The sequence below is a fragment of the Siniperca chuatsi genome, linkage group LG8 (genome assembly GCF_020085105.1).
Source record: "Siniperca chuatsi isolate FFG_IHB_CAS linkage group LG8, ASM2008510v1, whole genome shotgun sequence".
NCBI lineage: Eukaryota > Metazoa > Chordata > Actinopteri > Centrarchiformes > Sinipercidae > Siniperca > Siniperca chuatsi.
In genome coordinates, this window is record NC_058049.1 from 15,265,351 (window position 1) to 15,283,643 (window position 18,293).

General features: G+C 40.8%; 2 protein-coding genes and 1 long non-coding RNA gene across 8 annotated transcripts; 2 read left to right on the forward strand and 1 right to left on the reverse strand.

Moving 5' to 3' along the window:
• Positions 1-1,111: 1,111 nt before the first annotated feature.
• On the reverse strand, positions 1,112-3,415 carry LOC122879793. Of its 2 annotated transcripts, none has more exons than XR_006378791.1 (5): positions 2,688-3,415; positions 2,479-2,520; positions 1,920-2,016; positions 1,578-1,690; positions 1,112-1,320 (listed from the first exon to the last, which is right to left on the reverse strand). It is a non-coding gene; the product is annotated as an uncharacterized LOC122879793 (long non-coding RNA). The 2 variants fall into 2 exon arrangements; XR_006378790.1 differs by having other exon boundaries at positions 1,112-1,156; positions 2,688-3,404.
• A 2,110-nt stretch (positions 3,416-5,525) lies between these two features.
• Positions 5,526-12,299, forward strand: LOC122879786 (zinc finger protein 605-like). 5 transcript variants are annotated; one of them, XM_044204219.1, is made up of 5 exons: positions 5,526-5,822; positions 6,384-6,794; positions 7,378-7,505; positions 8,026-8,086; positions 9,516-12,299. In XM_044204219.1, exons 2-5 carry the CDS (start codon positions 6,470-6,472, stop codon positions 10,817-10,819), a joined length of 1,818 nt encoding a protein of 605 aa, XP_044060154.1. In that variant the 5' UTR covers positions 5,526-5,822; positions 6,384-6,469; the 3' UTR covers positions 10,820-12,299. The 5 variants fall into 5 exon arrangements, with proteins under 5 accessions (XP_044060154.1, XP_044060151.1, XP_044060152.1 ...); XM_044204216.1 differs by having other exon boundaries at positions 5,527-5,802; XM_044204218.1 differs by having other exon boundaries at positions 5,528-5,753.
• Positions 12,300-12,510: 211 nt separating this feature from the next.
• LOC122879789 (zinc finger protein 16-like) lies at positions 12,511-16,034 on the forward strand. The gene is made up of 4 exons (XM_044204222.1): positions 12,511-13,451; positions 13,720-13,826; positions 13,994-14,111; positions 14,270-16,034. The coding sequence occupies exons 1-4, from the start codon at positions 13,031-13,033 to the stop codon at positions 15,262-15,264; spliced, it is 1,641 nt and encodes a 546-aa protein (XP_044060157.1). The 5' UTR covers positions 12,511-13,030; the 3' UTR covers positions 15,265-16,034.
• Positions 16,035-18,293: the final 2,259 nt, after the last annotated feature.

Here is an 18,293-nt window from a genome sequence, read left to right on the forward strand (position 1 = left end):
AGGGCCACGGTTTTTGTTTTCGGCTCCTGCCTCCAGCGACTATAAACACCATTGTCCCCACTTGCACACTTTTGTTTGTTTTAGGATGTAAGAAATATCAAAGGGTGTAGGAGATTGTGGTAATGACATGTATCTATAAGTAAGGTGTTAACCGAAGCTGCAGAAAGACCATAACTTTTCAATCTAATTGCTGTAATTGAAGAATACAGAGTGAATTACTGACTTCTAATTAGTAAATCATGCATAATTTTAATGTCTGACGTAGCAACTGAGCACACCATCTGTTATGAACAAGCTGTTGGACACATTAGTTATGCAAACAGTTTGCAATCCTGGTCTAAACAACAAAGATAACATAATACCATGTAATTGTACCAGAGTGGTTGCTATGGTAACTGTCCGGCTGGATAGCAAAGAGACAGGTACCCATAGAGCAATTTGACATTGAAAAGACATTTAATATAGCCTTTTCACACTGCCCAGGAATAATTTTGCCCCTTTTCACACACACACTTTTAACCCAGGGTTAACCTATGCCCTGGGTTACTGCCCTCACACTGCACTCCAACTAGCCCTGGGTTAAATGTCTGTTGGAACATGCGACTAATATTTACATTTATGTTTACATTTTGTTTACTTTAGCCTCGTTTCACACTTTTAGCCCCGTGTTTAGTCAATTTTCAGGGGATAACCACGCAAACTCAGGGCTATCCCTGCTCTGGAGCAGGGCCAGCAAGCCCTAGGCTAAAGTCAGGGTTAGAAAGTGCCGGGATTCGGCCAGTGTGAAAGCTCCCTCAGCCTGGGGCTAAGAAGGTTCTAGGAATGCTTTTCGCTCTGGGCTAAGTGCAGTGTGAAAAGCCCTACATCTGTAGACGTTTAGTTTAGATTAAGGTTATTCAAGGTTGAAAAGTGAAAGTTTAGTAGATGTTTCAACATCTTTTCAATGACTAGGTTACATAGACGTTTATCAGAAGGTGAGTAAATGTCTATTATATGAATTTAGACATCTACTAAACTTTCACTTTTCAACTCATTTTCACCAGGGTTTAGCTTAGCCGTTTAATCTACGTCTTTTAGACATTGGATAAATAACACATATGGTCTATTGTAGTGTCTTTTATAAGTCTTTTATTTCAAAATGTAGAACTCGGGTCACCTGTCAAAAAAAATAAAAATTCCAATGTTGAATGACCGTAAACAAGTGCATTACACAATAAACAGAGAACTGAGCATATCCCTTTTTCCAGAGCTTCAACTAACAAGAACAAGTAATGTTAGAATTCATGTAGTGGATGGCAATCTTCATAAGTTCTTTTCCTCCTTAAAAAGACATGTTTGAAAAGTTGTTAATGGACAGGATAGTCATTTAACTACATCTGTGGTAACTATGGGGTCAAGACGGCAGGGCAGATGTGTGTCGTCAGGTGTAAAAGATGGAAGGGTTGCAAAAAAGGCCCTCTGAGGTATGCTGGATGCCAGGTATGTGATATTATTATGTATGATAGCGTAAAATAGTATCTATGATAGATGGTAGAAGAGTGACACTGTATGTATGAGGAGAAGGTACTTGAACTTACAGTCATTCGGTGGCCCTCACCCCCGGTTCGGGCTGGGGCCTGCTTGAAATAGTCAGACATGTAGAGTTTCACATGTCTCTCTTGGATGTCATCAGAAATTGTTGGCACAGCATCTGTAACGTGAAAAAAACAAAAATACTTGTAAAAAGTCAGAATTAATGGTTAAATCTTCGCTTCACACTCACTCGCAAATGTCAACATTTACAATGCTTGAGTTCAGGGATGGACTGGGACAAAAAACGGCCCTGGCATTTGGCCCAGACCAGCCCACTACAAACGGCCAGACACATCCTTGCCTGCAATGCATGTGGTGTTAACTGTTATGAACAAGTTATGTCTTACCTTGTCAAAAAGGGCTTCTTGGCCCAAGAGGTATGGTGGATGAGGCACACTGGAACAAATCAGAGGGAGAACGACTCCTCAAACAAGTGAGGGCAACCTGTAATAGAGAGGGGGGGAGAACACTTCTGGTGAAGCTCGCATTCTTGCGACAGGGAAGGATTTAACAGACCGAACTTGGCATCACCTGCAGCTTTAGGCTTGGAAAAATGTTCCTCCACATGTGCAAAATGCATTATAAACAGCAGTTTAAAGTTATTGTTTTGAATGATTTACATACTTTACTACCAACAAATGAGATTCCTAATAAGATGTTAACACCATTGTTATGTCCCCTTCCTTCTCCCCTGTTCACACCTTCACCTTCATAATTGCACAAGTAAGACGACACATAAAACTTGAAACCCTTCTCTAGTTTACTGTTTGGCGTCTTTGTGACAGCGGCCCCGGCGCCACCAGGGGTATAAGGGGGCTTAGCTGTTGTATTTTTTGCCCCCTCTGTTTTATGCTTTATGCATCATTAGAAAAAAAGCAAAAACAACAAGATTATTGGCCGAGATACCTGTGACAATCGCTTAGCTGTTGTTTCAGAGCCGCGGACAGCCTGTTTGTTGCGTGTAGGCGACAGGAAAGTGAAGGGACACACAACGACAACCACATTTTATTTTTTAATCTGTAATGTTTTTAAATATTGAGAGATACAGCAAATACAAATAATTTATGGTAACTTCTACAGTGCAGCCATACAGCGAAAGATTACGTAATACTTACGTAACATTTCCCTCTCGGAGGAGTTACCCCCACCACCATCACCACCCCCCGTTTTGCGGCAAGTCCCACCCTACTGTGCTGTGATTGGCTAGTACTCGCGTCCTTATTGTGATTGGATGCTAGCTTTGCGCTCGATCGTCTGGGGTAATATTTAATGTCAGATTTGTTTGCATGTGCATGATTGTGAAGTGGTGACGTATCACGTACAAAGTGCAGACTCAAGTGAAGCAGGCTGAGATTTAGTTTGACAATAGTTACCCCCTTTTCCTGTGACTGCTGCGTTGTGGTAAACACACACTGTTTCATCATCTTTCTGTATTGTGCTTATTGATTTCGCAGCATTAACAATACATTATATAGGCACATTCTAATCTAAATGCCGAGAGCAAAACCAGAAGGTGTTGCACTATCTGTGAGGAAAGTTAGCTTTATCCAGGAGTTTTTGAAACACTTGAGAAACTTATTAGTAGTATTATTCAGTAGCTCAGCAGATGCATATTGACATCAGCAAACAGATGCAAATGGATGCTGGTTGACATGCATAGTAAAACAAAACCAGTACCAATAGAAAGTTGTAGTCTTTTGCAGTAAAAAAAAGTTTATAAAACTAAAAGTGAATACAACATGACAGTGAAACCAACATTAAAAGAAGAGTCACAATTAAAATAATTAAGTGATAACATTTTAGAAAATTTGTACTAAGTTCTCTTACTACAGTGGGAGTCATGTATATTATGGATTATAATAAAAAATCAAGGTTGAAAGTCTTTCTCTGTTGAGTTTAAACCAGTGATTAAAAACCTCAGTTGATGTTTCTGTCTTCAGATCCAGAGGGATTTCATTAAAGACTGAGTCCAAAAATGCAGAAGGCAGGTTCCCAGCCGGTGTTGTCATTGTGAGCAGTAAGTCTCTGGATCTGAGGTCTCTACAAGAAACATATTTTGGCAGCGTATCAACTATCAAGCCTGATGAAAGTGCATGACTTAAAGACTTATAAACTCAGACTAACTAGAAGCCAAAGCAGAGACTTTACAACTGGTGTGTGCTCTTGTCCTTGCTCTAGTTTAAGATTATGTACCACTTGTAACTAGTAACCTTGGAGGACACATACTTGAAACTGCTGCTAAAAAATTAACCATTTAACTGGTTAGCCAGAGAAGCGCTAAAATTGTAAGTCACAGTTTTGATAGTTGCTCCACTTTCAGTACAATTTACTTTATTTAAACAGAATAATCCTCCCAGTATCAATATTGCTTTCCATGGAGTCATGGTCAGTTAACTGAATTCATGTAAAGAGTGAAAACACTTTTTCTGGTTCCAGGTTTTCACATTTGTTCCTTATTTCTCAATCACAGCACTGTAAATTAATACCCTCAGGATGTTTAGACTTTTGGCCCGAGTAAATGAGGAGTTTGACATATGAGAATGGGTGCTCGATTAAAATAAGAGTAATTTGTCATGGAAAGAGTTGTTAGTTTGAGCCCTATACCAGTCAAAATGAATGCACACACATCTCAGCAATTAGGGGAGTAACAATAAGTCTTTTTTAAACATTGCTCTTTAGAATGTTAGAATGCTATTTAACTGAGAAAATGCCAGTAACATCTGTCACAAGTCTACTTTATGATAGTAAATGAAACTGAAATGGTTTATTTGCAATTGGAAAGGAAGATTGCAAGTCACTGATGACAACCAATTTCTTTACCTGCAGTTAACTGAGAGCACATTCTGACTTTGCTTGTAAAGTAGGCTACCTGCAGATGGCGCTGCAGGTTGTGGACCTAGACCTGCTATTGTTCTGCTGATCAGGGTCTGAAAATACCAAAAAATAATGTGAAGACAGAAAGGGAATAGCATGAATATAGATCCCCTAATGTGACCATGCTTTAAACTCTGAGAAGTAATAACCTTTTAATTAAGTAAGCACAGCAGTATTACACATGTGCTGCAGATACATTGTTGCGGTCAAGAGAGACCTCTTGTGGACATTTGGAGTACTGTTTATAATACTGTGTAGCCGACTGTTTCCAGCAGAAGTGCTGTTATTGTGTGTATTTCCTGGATTATTCAGCACAGTTTGCACTAATTATATATGTGGTTTGCTATGTTCCTTCAGATAACCACAACTTTACAAATTGATAATCAGCTGTCTATTAATACTGGATACAGGACTCCATGTACACATCTGCCTTTACTCCCGTGGAACATTATTAAAGATGTTGACTGAACTCCTGGATTGCTGCAGTTTTTCTGACAGAAGACTTAGGTCAGACTTGTGTACCTCAGCGTCATATCTACAGATATATTTCACACAACCTAAACGCTTTGACTTCAGTGAATTTGACATCCAGGATTCATTAACCTTCCCATTTGAAAACCGATCTTTTTGAATAGCATAGTATAACTGGTGAACGCCTTGCTTAAAAACACCAATAAAGAACACCAAATAGTTCACCTTTAGAAATATTGACAAGATTAATCAAGGAAAATCACGTCATGGAAATGCTACGTCTAGCGAATCTAATACAACACTGACGACTGTTAACATTCATAAACTACAAACTTCGGCACCTCACTAGCAGCTGCCACAAACAGCAACAACAGCCGCGGCAGGTCAGCTTCAGCTGCCACAAACAGCGGCATGTGGCGCAGCGGGTCAGCGCTGCTGTTCGTGTTTGTGGCAGCTGTGGCAGGAAGAGCCATTAGGAGCTGCCGCTGCCACTGTTTGAGCCAGCCCTTGCTGTATCATATTAGCTTAAACGTCATTAGTGTCACTACTGTTGCCGAAAGAACAGACAGAAAAACTGAGCTAGCATCCAATCACAAGGACGAGGGAACGATTACTAGCCAATCACAGCACAGTAGGGCAGGAGTTTCCGCAAAACGGGTTGGAGGGAAATAACGCCTCTCTGGCGGGGAGTCGATTAAAAATGGCGGATAAACAACTTATCGTGTGGTTGTTATACGTTTGTAACAAGAAACAAAAGCAGCTGATTTAACATTTAGATGTCAGATGTGGATGAGCTGGTTTACTGTAACGTTAAAGTTTCTGTGGCCCAGACGAAGGTTTGGACTGTTAATCATCTTAGTCAAAAGAATAGTAGTTAGCAGAACGGTCAGTATTTCGCATAGACGGTTAATTGCCCGCCATGTGTAACGTTACTTAACGTTAAACGCTTAACTAGCTTCTAACGTATGCTACTTTTGCCGTTTTTGTCACTACAACGCCTCCTGATGTTTAAAACAACGAATTTGGTCTGCTGTTCTTTCGTCGAAAGCTAAATCTGTTCAACTAACGTTAGTCATTACCGTCATTAACTATCGAAAGATAAGTGATATAGGAAAAATGATAGGTTGACGTTAATCATCTGGGTTTCATTCTTAACCGGTATATGTTGTGACTGATGAATTGCCCATTGTGTGTGTCTGCTGGTTTCTCCTTAAGTTAAAACATCATATACTTGAAACAATACCCCTTTAACCCGGGTGCTGCATACTTCAAGGCTATGAGGCAGTTAGCTAGGTGGATTAATGGGAAGGGAGAGCATCCCTCACCCGGGTGACTGTGGTTTAGAGTCCTGTTTCATCAAACATACACCCAGCTAAAGGGGCCCTTTTTAATGAATACCTAGCAGCCCTAGAGTGTGCTGTTTTGTAGTTATTGACCCTAACCTGATCTCTTATCTCTCTGTATAGGAGGTAAGTGAAAGGTACAGTACCAGTACAGCATCACACAAGTCTGATCGAGGACATCTGTAAACTGTTGCCAGCCATCTTCAAAGATGTCCGATTATCTGACCAGAGAATTCAGGGCCCAGCTGACTACAACCATGGACTCAGTCCTGAGGAGAACAATGTTTGAAATAATGAAGATCTTTGAGAACAGCCTACATGACCATCAAATGGAGCTGGCGCAGAAAGGAGAAGAGATTGTTCAACTTAAAATAAAGTTACAGACAGCAGAGATCAAGCTGAGAGAAAGTGAGTGTGGAGGTGACAGAGGAGCGGAGATGAAAAAAACTCAGATGAATGAAACGCAAAGAGAGCCTGAAGATGTTCTGAACCCCCCTGGACAAACTTCTGATGTTCCTGAGATTGACTTTGAAGGTATAGTCTTTAAATGAGGTGAATAAACAAACAAAATAAGCTGCTTTCTACCGTGAAAGACATTTTATGATTAAATATAGTTTACCAGTATAGAGAGAAACTCTCTATTACCTGACTTGACAGCATGTTCAAGACTATTTTAGTAACCACCCCATTGGATGCATTCAGAAAAAGACATCACGGTGAAAACAAATCTTTACAAAACGATTAAGTACAAATGCACAAAATAACTGATTGCACAATGACTCTCGCCCTTTACTAGGGAACACCTAAAACATCACTGGTGTTGCCAGATGTTTTCACAAGGTGCTTAATAAATTAAATGGCGAACGCCTGTGTTTTAATCAATGTGCGACAAGTAATTTTAAGTGAAATACAACTATCCTGAAAGTTCAAGAACATTTCCAAGGCACTAAATATCACTCAAAGTACAGTCACCAGTATCAGTCGCAAGTTCATGTGACGTTAGCAAAGAGAAAGCCTTTTTAACTGTGTGCATGTAAATATCTTGCAGTAAAATGAATCACAATATTATATGGCTTACACGTGCAGCTTGATCATGTTTGTGTATGGGTTTGTGCAGTACCTGATGACTGGTGTGCCCCCCTGGGCTGCAAGACCGTGACCAAGCAAGATGATATCGTGTGTCCCAGCGTAAAACTGCGCCCGCTGTCCATTCCTCTGTGGCACATTCCAATCATCAAGCAGGAGGTGTGTAACTGGAAGTGGCATTACAATTTAGCATCATAAACCAGCAGAGAAAACCGCTGATGACAACCTGATCATTTATGTTGTTTGCAGAGGCACACTGTTGTGTTGTGTTGACAACAACAACAACAACGCCTCAGCCGGATCCGATAGTTGTTAATGTCTTTCAGACCAACACAGCCAGTCAATGAAGCCTGAACAACACATTTCCTTGAGGGAACTAGATTATTTATTTATTTTTATTTTTAAGGGAATTGTGTTTTAAAAAAATAAATAAAAAGAAAACGTATTTTTTGGCAGATGTGCAGATCCTCTGGTATAAAAGGTTGCAAGAACAGCTTAAGCTTTGATTTGCTCTGTATTGACTGCCTGGCACTCTTTCATGATAGGCTGGATGTATTTGGATATGAGAGTTCATCTCATTAATTGCTGCTTACGCAAACACAGTTCTGCACCTACCTATTTTCTTTGTACTTTGCATTGTTAATCATTGGAGATATAGCCAATAACATCTGTATTTTAGGTGGTTAACCGTGACATTGACTCCCACCAGCAAACAAAGGATTGCAGGAGATCCAAGAGAGGTGAGTTTCATTCTTAATTAATTCTCTTTTGCTTTCTCACATCCACATTTACATTCACTCATTTACACATTTGTATTTACAGATAGCTATTTAATTACTTCCAAGGCTCCATTTGTAAATAAGAACTGTACTGTTATCCACTATTCAAAGGGTACACAGAACTTACTATAGTTGTTGTCTCTCCATGCAGATAGTTTTGGTTTTAGTCACCCAGGTTTTAAGATGTCCATCTCTGAGATTACTGCTTCCACCCTCAGTGGAGCCGAATTTAGTTTGTGGTGCTCACTGCAGTGAAAAATTGGGTTTAAAAAATTCAGCAGCAGCATCTTTTTCCAGGAAGGGTCGCCATTACTCTGGATAATCCACAGAACGCACTGTAAAGAGGTTTTGTAGGGACTTTTTCTTCACTAGACATTTGTTCAAGTCAAAACTGCTCGGGGTGTTCTGTGGATTATCCAGAGTACGGGTTGTGATATACAGTCCTTTTTACCAATGTGTGACAAGCAGCTGCAGGGTTGTTCACATACTTGCCAGCATACATTGTGGGAGGGTTAAAAGGTAAATGAGGTCTAGGGGTCAGACCTGGGCCCAATCTTGCCTGGCTGACACCACAATATCTTCCTCGAGAACTTGATGTTTTGCACAACATTGTCATAGCTAATCCTTGATGACACTTTAGGTTACTATATTGTTAATGTCGAGATTATGGAAGGTAAAATGACAGTGGCAAAAGCTCTATTAGTTTCACTTTACTTCAACATCTCACCATTGTTGTTGTCATTTGTTCAGTGTCTGTGTCTGGCCTTACATCACTGAGTTAACACCACCACCATTCATGTGCTTAATAACATATTGCGGAAGCACAGCGCTTATTTGTGAAGATGTGTACAACCAATGCTCAGAAGGAATGCGGGATACGTGGGGTAGCCATCATGTGTACGTTGTTTAAAGTTTATCAGCTCTCTCACTTGGAAACTGCTTCTGAAAAGATGTGTATAGTAAAATTTATTAAATGTCATCTTTCAATGCTACAAACTCTATTTCCTTCCACTGTATTGGCGTGGTGACAGAAAGCCCGGGATGGATATTTAAGAACTTGGCCTGAATAAAACCAAAACTGTCAGTACATACTAGGAGTTTTTTTTTTGTTTTGTTTTGTTTTGTTTTTGATGAACTGACTATTTAAATTTGACATCCTAGTTGTAACAACATTATAGGTTTAAATGTGGCTCAATATTTTTTAATGCCACATCTTCATATTTGTATTTTCCAAGTTCATTTTTGTAGAAATCATTTATGTTTTGTTGCTCCGTCCATCTAATTAAATCAGTTTCTTTCATATTAGACAGTTTGTTTTGTTATATTCATGCCACCTCTCCTTTTTCACCAGGTCACAGTTGAATTTTTTTGCAATGTTTTTCTTTCACAGTTTCCTCATTAAACGAGGGGCACAAACACACTCAGGACGGAAGCTTACCAATGCGTGACGAAGAAATTCAACGTCCAACAGTAAGAAACGACATGAAGAAATTGCTCCAAGACATCAAACAGGAATATACTGACCTAAAAGGCAGACCTACATGTCTTAGAAGAAAAGGGAGACATTTAACAGGAAAAGAGCAAGAAAATAAACTGAAGAGCAAAGGAGAGCAAAGAAAAATCGCAGCAACTGAGTCCAAGTCTACAGAGCAGGAGACGGTGGAAAATAAAGGTGAAAAAAGTTACTCGTGCAAGTTTTGTGAGAAGGTATTTGATACAGTATTTGGCCGAAGTGTGCATGTACGATCACACAAGAGGTGTCGAGGTTGCAAAAAAGACTTCCCTTTTCCAAGTGCTCTTAAGTGTCACAAACCATATTGTGGAAAACTCAAGAAATTGTTGGCAAAAGAAGCACGGTCCGCTGACCCTCCAAAACCTCAGTCCTGTGTTAAAGAAAAACCGACCTTACCAAGCAAAAAACAGGTGGTCATTACGAAGGAAAGCACACCTTCCTCTAGCAACCACAATGAATCATCTATTCAGAAGGTTGGAACCACCAAAAAGCACTCCTGTGTACACTGCAACAAGAAGTTTAATTCACGATGCAAGTGCAAAGAGCACATGCGTGTTCATACTGGTGAAAAGCCATTTCCTTGCAGCATGTGCCCAAAGAAATTCCGCATTAAACAGTCACTCAAGATTCACACAATGAGAATACACAAAGACCAAGTGAGTTCCAGTGAGACAAATGGAAGCCTTGCATGGACCAAGCCTTTAGAAGAGACTGAGGATAATCGGGAGGATTTGATTTCCCCCAGCAAAGACACAAGTCGAGCAATCAACCATAACAATGTTCAGAATAAACGCAATCCAGACAAAAGGCAGAGTCAAAGATGGCAAACAATGGGCACATGTTGCTCTAATGGTTTCATCTGCCTATTGTGTCAGAAGCTTGTGAGAAACAAATACATGTTGATTGAACACTTTCGCACCCACACAGGAGAGAGGCCCATCAAATGTGACAGGTGTCCCGCAAAGTTTCGTACTAGTGCACAGCTTTGCATGCACAAAAAAAGGTGCCTTAATCCTGTGATCCAGTGTGAGAAGTGTGAGAAGAAATTCCCCTCACAAACAAAGTATGATAAGCATGTGTCTAAATGTCACAGGGAATGGCCTAATATCTGCAAGGTTTGTGGAAAAGGCTTCGTCACTAAAGGGCGCCTCAGGAACCATATGGAGCGTTACCATAAGTAAGCACATATACAGTTAGCATCACCTGTCTGTGGACATGGAAACAGTGGATGTTGACATTCATGCATGTACTGATTGATGGGGTTTTCCTTGCATTTAACATTTTTTGGTGGCTTAAGTTAAACTGTTCTGTTGTTTTTTTGAGATGTGGTAATAAGATCAATATATAAATCACATCGGTATTCCCCATCTCTGTCAAATATTAAAACAGTACTTTAAAACCAGTAACAAAAAATCTGGTGACATGAAGGGTTTCTGCAAATGGCAAGTCAGCAAGATATAATTTTGATAACAAATTAAAAATGCATACTTTATTGAAAATATTTCTGGAATAGGAGAACCACAGACTGAACCCTGGAAGTCTTTTGTTAGTAACTGTTGTAGTTCAACATCACACTTCTTGTGTCATTTCAATCTACAGTAAGAGCCCAGAGACAAAACATCAGTGTCTCTGTCATTGTACATGTCCAAGCACTCTTGTTTTAAAGTTTTAGCCAAATATTTGTTAATATTATGAATATTTTCATCAATACCATGTGAAAAAGAGTTTGTATAGGGGTGGGTGATGGGTAAAAGTTATCACAGTACATTTAATCTTATATTGTGATAGTGGCACATATTGTGATATAGTTCCTAATTCTTTTAGGAAATCCAATTTTTATAGAAAAAATACCGTGATGGAAATGTGTGTGTTTTTTTTTTTCATTCATTCCTGACAAATCATCACATTGATGGAAAGTCATGTAAATCCAATATTGCCTTAAAGCAGACCTGCTCTTTGATGACAATTTTGGCCGCAATGGTCTATTACACACAAAAGAATAGCTACCTCGGTGGAAGCTGTATAACGAAATCTGTTAAAAATCTGTTGTCTCGCAGTATCCAGCATATCGTCCCAACCCGGTTGTATTTACTGAAAGTAAATGTTCAGTTATCTGTACTTATTTGTCTACTGTTTGCCTTAATCAGAGCTTATGCTGTTTGGTATCAAGTCTACGAGTTTCAGCAGAATTTGACAAACTGCATCACTCAGTCTTTCAGATCACCACAGAGTGTCTGGTGACGTGCTTGGTTGTGGAGTCAGACGTTTGACCCCAGCTTTGCGATGTTGACTGTATTTGCTGGACAAAATGTGATTGGTTATACTGTAAAATGTCTCCTGTTACTTGACAGATATCTGAAAACATTCCATTGTTGAGGACTTCTTACATTCAAAGTTGTCCTGTTGTTATTTCACCTGATGCTTGATTTCTGACACAAGCCAGAACAGAAGTGAACATACAGTATTTTACAGTTTGAACTGTAACAAACTAAGTCTGTTTTATTTTGTATGGGTTGTATTGTTTTTCTTTGATCCACATGGATATAATGGAAGACGTGGTCTTACAAGCCTACTGTTCTTTTTTTACTTTAATGACAGTGTTGTAATAGTGTTGTTAGATTGTCAGCATCAAAGCTATCCTATTAAAATCCATATTTTATACCTGTCTTGCATATTATTTGAGTAATATAAATGAGGGAGTTTCCAGCAATGTGTATTTTACGTTTTGTAAAGTTGTAAAATTTAAGAGATAAATCTGAATGTTTATCTGTACAACATATATGTGTGCGCGCTTAGGATCTTTGATTTGTTTTTTTTAATCGACAGTATCGGAATCCCTCAGCTTTCTTATCGCGAGACTTGCAACAATTATCACATCACAGATACCAACCTGTTAGCTGGACGACGAGTCGCCGTATCTTTGAATGTGACAGAAGTGTTTTTATGGATTTAATGTTAGCCAGTGAAGATATTAGGCCGCCGACTGCCAAGAGTCATTGCCGTCCCGCGTCTTTGGTTGTTTCCATTGTATTTACACAGTTAGCTTGAGTGCTAGCTAGAACGGGCTAGGACTGGCTACGCTTCACTGGCTTTCTTGTTTACACGTTAGCTTGAGGTAATGTTAGCTAACATCGACTGCATTGCCTGATTACAACCTGTTTTCTTATAGCTAGCTAGACGTTGACCAAGTTTATGTCCTTATACTATGCACTGTATATTATAGTAGCGTTAGCTTACAAGCATTTACACCATAGCTTTATTGAGATCGTTAAAACGCCGCACAGGTTGACTATCAAGCGATATTTAACCACAAGGAGATTGGGTTATAAAAGCAAATTACTGCAATAGATTGCTACTGGAAATGGCATAGCTACTTAGCATGGCAACGTCTCATGGCAGTTCATAGATGCCACAGCAGAGGAGTGTACAGTGGTAACCACATCGTCCCTCAGCTGCCTCTGGAGGCCAACCACAGAAGAAAACAACGGTGTCAATCAGTCGCTGATATTAAAACATCATCACTGAAACAAAGGACAATGGAGTCTGTGAGGAGTGCTTTCCACGCTCAACTGGCCACTGTCATGGACTCGCTGCTGGCAGCCGCTGTGTGTGAAATCGCCAAGATCTTTGAGGGCAGCCTGTGTGAACAGCAGGCGGAGCTAGCGCAGAAAACAGAGGAGATCTCCATCCTCCGAGGCAAACTGGAGAAAGTCGAGAGGAGGCAGAAGGCGAAAGGTGGAGGGAGCGAGGAAGGGGAGCTGTCATCAGGCGACAGAGATGGTAGCTTGAGGCAACAGACCCTGACAGGATCAGGTAATACAGCTCACTTGGTCTTATTCAAGTCAGGAGTTAAGTTCATGGATAACTCACTTTTGTCGTTGTCAGTGCAGGACAGAAGAGTACAAAACTTAATAGAAGTGGACATACATAATATGCTCATAGTCTAGGATAATCTTGTATCCTAGGTTGTATCTCAAACTAATCCATCTATACCTGCTTATAACTTGCATGGTTGCATTAAGATTAACCTTTTTTTGCCCGTGATTATGAACTACTGACCACCTACACCTTTCTTGCACAGGACTGAATGTGGGAAAGGACGTGTCTTCTCAATCAGACCCAGTCGACGGACTCAGCGGGCTGAAAGAGGAGGTCACAGGCCAGGATGGAGCTTCAGTAAAACATGAGGTCAGACCTTGTCTTGCCTCTCTGTGATTCAAAAGTTGGCTTTTCGATAAACTGAAGTAATAAAGCCTTTATTATTTTTGAACAGCCAAGCACAAAGTCACATTTGCACCATGCCTTGCTGTTGGCTTTTCTGTGTCTCACAGACCTGTTTTACTTTTTCTCCACAGCGTGCTGGATCACGACCTACGCTGGGGTCTGTCGCAGTCCAAGCCCCAGAGGGAAGCCTTTCTGCTGTGGACCAGAGGCAGATAGATACCCTGTCTGCCACACAAGCCAAGGCCAAATGTAAGAAGTCACTACATTCTTCTCCCGCTATTGACTATTTAGTCTTTTCAATGCTAGAGCAAGATGACCTTGTAATTCTTTTGAGTGTAAGGGTATTTTATTATAAGTGGTGAGATGAAAGTGCATCAACTGTACTTTTCCCCCTAATTTCTCTGCAGTGTCTCATTGGGATCAGGGCAGTCGCAGTACAGACCACAGACCCCTCCAGGATCAAGCCTCCACCCCTTTTCTCTCCATCTCCCAGAGCGGACGTTGCTCCCCCAGGCCCAACCCAAGCCTAGCTCAACCAGAGGAGTGGTTACCGGGGTTGGATGCCACCCGAGGTGGGGTGTCCGGTCTGGAGAACCTGCAGGCAGATGGCACCAGCTGCTCTGGTCCAGCTAGCAGCAGCACTGGCACAGACGCACCCTGCTTCAGACCTGGTTTCGGCTCTGACGAGACCAGCAACGAAGATGACGATAGCTCTTTCCCTTTCCTGGATCAGGAGCCTGAGAACCAGAACTCCAATCAGAACTCAGTGCGGGGCCAGGGCGTGGGGCAGAGGGGTTCTCGGCAGGTTCAACCCCAAGCCCCCTCTGGCGAATCAGCATGGAGACCCAGAGACGATAGGGGTGGGAGAGGCCCTGTCAATCACACACGGCGGGTCACAACTTTTGGTAACAGAGACCCTCTCCGACCACAGTCCAATTCACACTCACTCACGCTACGACACACAAACACTCTCAGCCACCCTGCAGCTCCTGGTGGAGGGAACGGACGACCTTACACCTGCCCATACTGTACTAAGTGTTTCACCTACCCCTCCCACCAGCGCAGACACCTTTTACGCCACACAGGAGTCAGACTGCATCCCTGTCAGTTTTGTGACAAGAGCTTCCTCACTCCCTCTGAGCTTACTGTGCACACTCGCACACATACAGGCGAGCGGCCTTTTGGCTGCGCTCAGTGTGGTAAACGTTTTGCCCGCAGCGGGAACCTGAGAGCCCACCAACGGGACGTTCACATGGGGAAGAGGCCCTTTGCTTGCACAGAGTGTGGGAAGAGATTTGCCCACAGGGGGAACCTGAGGGTGCACAATCACAGAGTTCATCAAGGAGATCCCTACTACATGGATGATCAGCAGGAGCCTGACATGGGCCCTAATCCCATTTGAAAAGACTTTAAAAATAATGGTTCTGCACCTTAATTTTGCTCACAAAATAAACCTTAGGAACTTGTTTCAGGATTGCCTATTGTACACCACATAAACTTGATACTGAACACTTACAACAGTTTGAAAGTATTTAAGGTTTTTGTTTTGTTTGTTTTATCAAATTTTATGAGGGACAACCATAAAATTAACCACCATCACATTTTATTATATGTAATTAATGACATACTTGTTCAAAGTAAATTTTATTTGAATGTCATAATTTTATTTTTTAAATATGATTCAGTGTCAGAATTATGGGTCACACTAAAAGGGAGAGCTTTGTATTCAACTGTTTTGTAAATGAGTAAATATAATCATCCATGAATAAGAAATATTGGCTATTGTTTTAAAGAAAATAATTTTTCTCCAGGATGACCCTATCTTCCAATGATGTTCTTCCCTATCAATGAAAAGTCAATGAACAAATTGAAGTACCTTTTCATTACTTCAAGTGAAAAACTGCAAAATAGTGTTTTTCATAAAGCCAATAAAGAAAATCTAGTTGGTATTAGATTTAGATGTGTGGCATGCAGAGGTAGGATAGCAGGTCTCTTCCTTTACAATTGTGCTTATGTACTGCCCATCTCCTCAGACTTTTATTTTGACTGTGCTGTAAAATGGAAACGTGTTAATGCAACAAGTACCTAACTGTTGTTAAAGAAGAACTGTGCTTTTATTTTACATCTTGTTTTTGTAAAGTGAAATTAAATAATATACTCGCGTACAAACTATTTGTTCTCCTCAGCCTGGAACATTAATGCATTGTACAGTGCAATATTATATTGTTGCACTATTCTTTGCCAGACACCAGGGGGAAGTGTCAACATACAAAGGATTTATAGGAATGGCTTTGGACAGCATTGCTAAATAGATTTTTGATAAAGGTGTTGCTCTCAGCATGTTTTACTATGTGCCCTATATTTTCAGATCTTTTTCCCTGATGTATGCACTTGTGTCATCATGCCATTTCTCTCATGGTCATGGTCTGCAAGCATGTGCTTATAAGGTAAAATCAAAATGTGAGGATGTGAGTCCTTAGGTTACTGTGTTGGCCTTCACAGAACCTAATTTATCTCCCGCAGTTGGGTTTGTATGCAAGTGTGTGTAAAAGTGTGAGCAGCAATCACCTTTAACAGAACCATGACATTTTGACCTAAGTCCCTCTTCATTAAAGGATAGGTTCACATTCTTTCAATTCTGTCATAAAACAATATTCACATGCCCTTGTGTACGTTGAGTCATCAGTCCCTGCAATTGTTCCTTCCTAATTTGATTTCAGTTCAACTGACTAGGGACAAAATCCACTGTCCTTGTAAAAAAAAAAAAAATAAGTTCAGCAGAAGCTGATATTGTATGAGGCTTCAGCAGACTGAGTTAAGTAGGTATCTAACAAAGTTAGTGTTTTTAGTATCTTTGTGTTGCTATCCCGCTACTGCTGCTCAGCAAAGAAACACTGTCTGTATGGTGGAAACACAAAGAGGGAACTTTGTACTAATAAGACTGTAACTTTGGAAAATACCCACTCAATTTAATTAATTCAGACTGCTGCAGCCTCGCTGTGGTTTTTGTGCCTGATCACTTACACAAAAGCCCACATAAAAATGCCTCGAGCATGTGGGATGTGTGGTGGTCGATGAGACATTTGTCCCCGTCTCTCACTCACTCTCCCTTTCACACACGGTCTCAACTGCTGAGCGAGGCTTGGCCAAGCTGTGTCCATGTATTCCCCAGGCTACTGCTTGCTCAATGAAAGATTACATTCAGTGACCTCCTCCAGTGACCTCCCCTCCCCCAAGGGTCACCTGTGTCCTTTCTCTCCCTCTGGGTTTTACGCTTGCGGTTATAAAAGTGAAAGAGTGCACAGCCAAAGGCCAACCCTATATTGGCTCGAATACAGGACAGATAGGAAGGCGAATGGGTGCATGTCTTGCTTATAGAATTTTATATTTATGGATTTATGAATCAGATTGCGGCAGTGTGTGTGTGTGTGTGTGTGTGTGAGAGTGAGTGAACTACTGTTAATGTGAGAGGACTGAATCCCCGCTAAGTAAAGCTGCAGACTCTTACAGACCATTTAGGTGAATGTACTGTGTAAGTACTATATTTATGTGTGGATGAAAGCGTCAGGTCAGATAGCAAACCAAATCTATGCACAGATTTGGGTCTCAAAATAGGTGTGTGTGTGTGTGTGTATTCATAGGCAGGGGTCACACAGGCTTTGCAGTGTTTTCTGTTTGTGTATTTGGTTATGTGTAATCTCCTTTCTGTTCTAAGCAGCTTTGCCCCAAGGGGGTCGGAGCAGCAACAAATAAACAGTTGACCAGGCTAGAAGGACTTTACACTACGAGTGCTTTGAATTTATGTGATAAAAGCATTGCGTTGCATGTAGATATTTCATCAATACTCCAACTCAAAACAATATTTTTTACCCATGTTTTGCCCTCTGGCGCTGGGTAAACATTGAGATAAAATTATTTGACCCAAGCCTAATGGGTCCACAGTCCATTCCTCCAGTGATTTTGTTTAAATGAGATCTTTCTATTTGTTCTCACAGTCTGCATGTAATAATAACCATGTCCTAGTCAGTGTTTTATCACCAGGCCATAGTGTTATCATTCTGTTTTCCAGAAGGGATCGGGCTATAATGTGCTCTTTACCTTTTATGTCAACATGTTTCAGTTTATTTCTCTTGCCCCTGAGGCTGCTGCTTTAATTTGGCAGGGGGAAATAACACAGTCTCAACCTCCTGCCATCTCCTTGCCCTCGGCCCAGAGAGTCATTCCATCACCATCCCATAATCCTCCAGGAGTAAAATTATCCCCCTGACACTGCACCGTCCTCACCAAACATTTCATACAGATGTAAAAAAAAATTAATAAAAAGAGGAAATATTTACTCCCACTCAGCTGGAGATGTATGTGCATGTGAGGAATCAGTCAAATTATACTCCCTGTTGTTGTGTGTTTATTTGTATGTTTGTACACTTCTCT

What these genes read in the sequence shown, in the direction of transcription:
- LOC122879786 (XM_044204219.1), top strand. Translation starts at nt 6,470, where the DNA reads ATGTCCGATTATCTGACCAGAGAATTCAGGGCCCAGCTGACTACAACC. An exon ending in TTCCAATCATCAAGCAGGAG is followed by an intron (nt 7,506 to 8,025) that starts GTGTGTAACTGG and finishes TCTGTATTTTAG; the next exon opens with GTGGTTAACCGTGACATTGA. An exon ending in TTGCAGGAGATCCAAGAGAG is followed by an intron (nt 8,087 to 9,515) that starts GTGAGTTTCATT and finishes TTTCTTTCACAG; the next exon opens with TTTCCTCATTAAACGAGGGG.
- LOC122879789 (XM_044204222.1), top strand. Translation starts at nt 13,031, where the DNA reads ATGGCAGTTCATAGATGCCACAGCAGAGGAGTGTACAGTGGTAACCAC. An exon ending in ACAGACCCTGACAGGATCAG is followed by an intron (nt 13,452 to 13,719) that starts GTAATACAGCTC and finishes TTTCTTGCACAG; the next exon opens with GACTGAATGTGGGAAAGGAC. An exon ending in CACACAAGCCAAGGCCAAAT is followed by an intron (nt 14,112 to 14,269) that starts GTAAGAAGTCAC and finishes ATTTCTCTGCAG; the next exon opens with TGTCTCATTGGGATCAGGGC.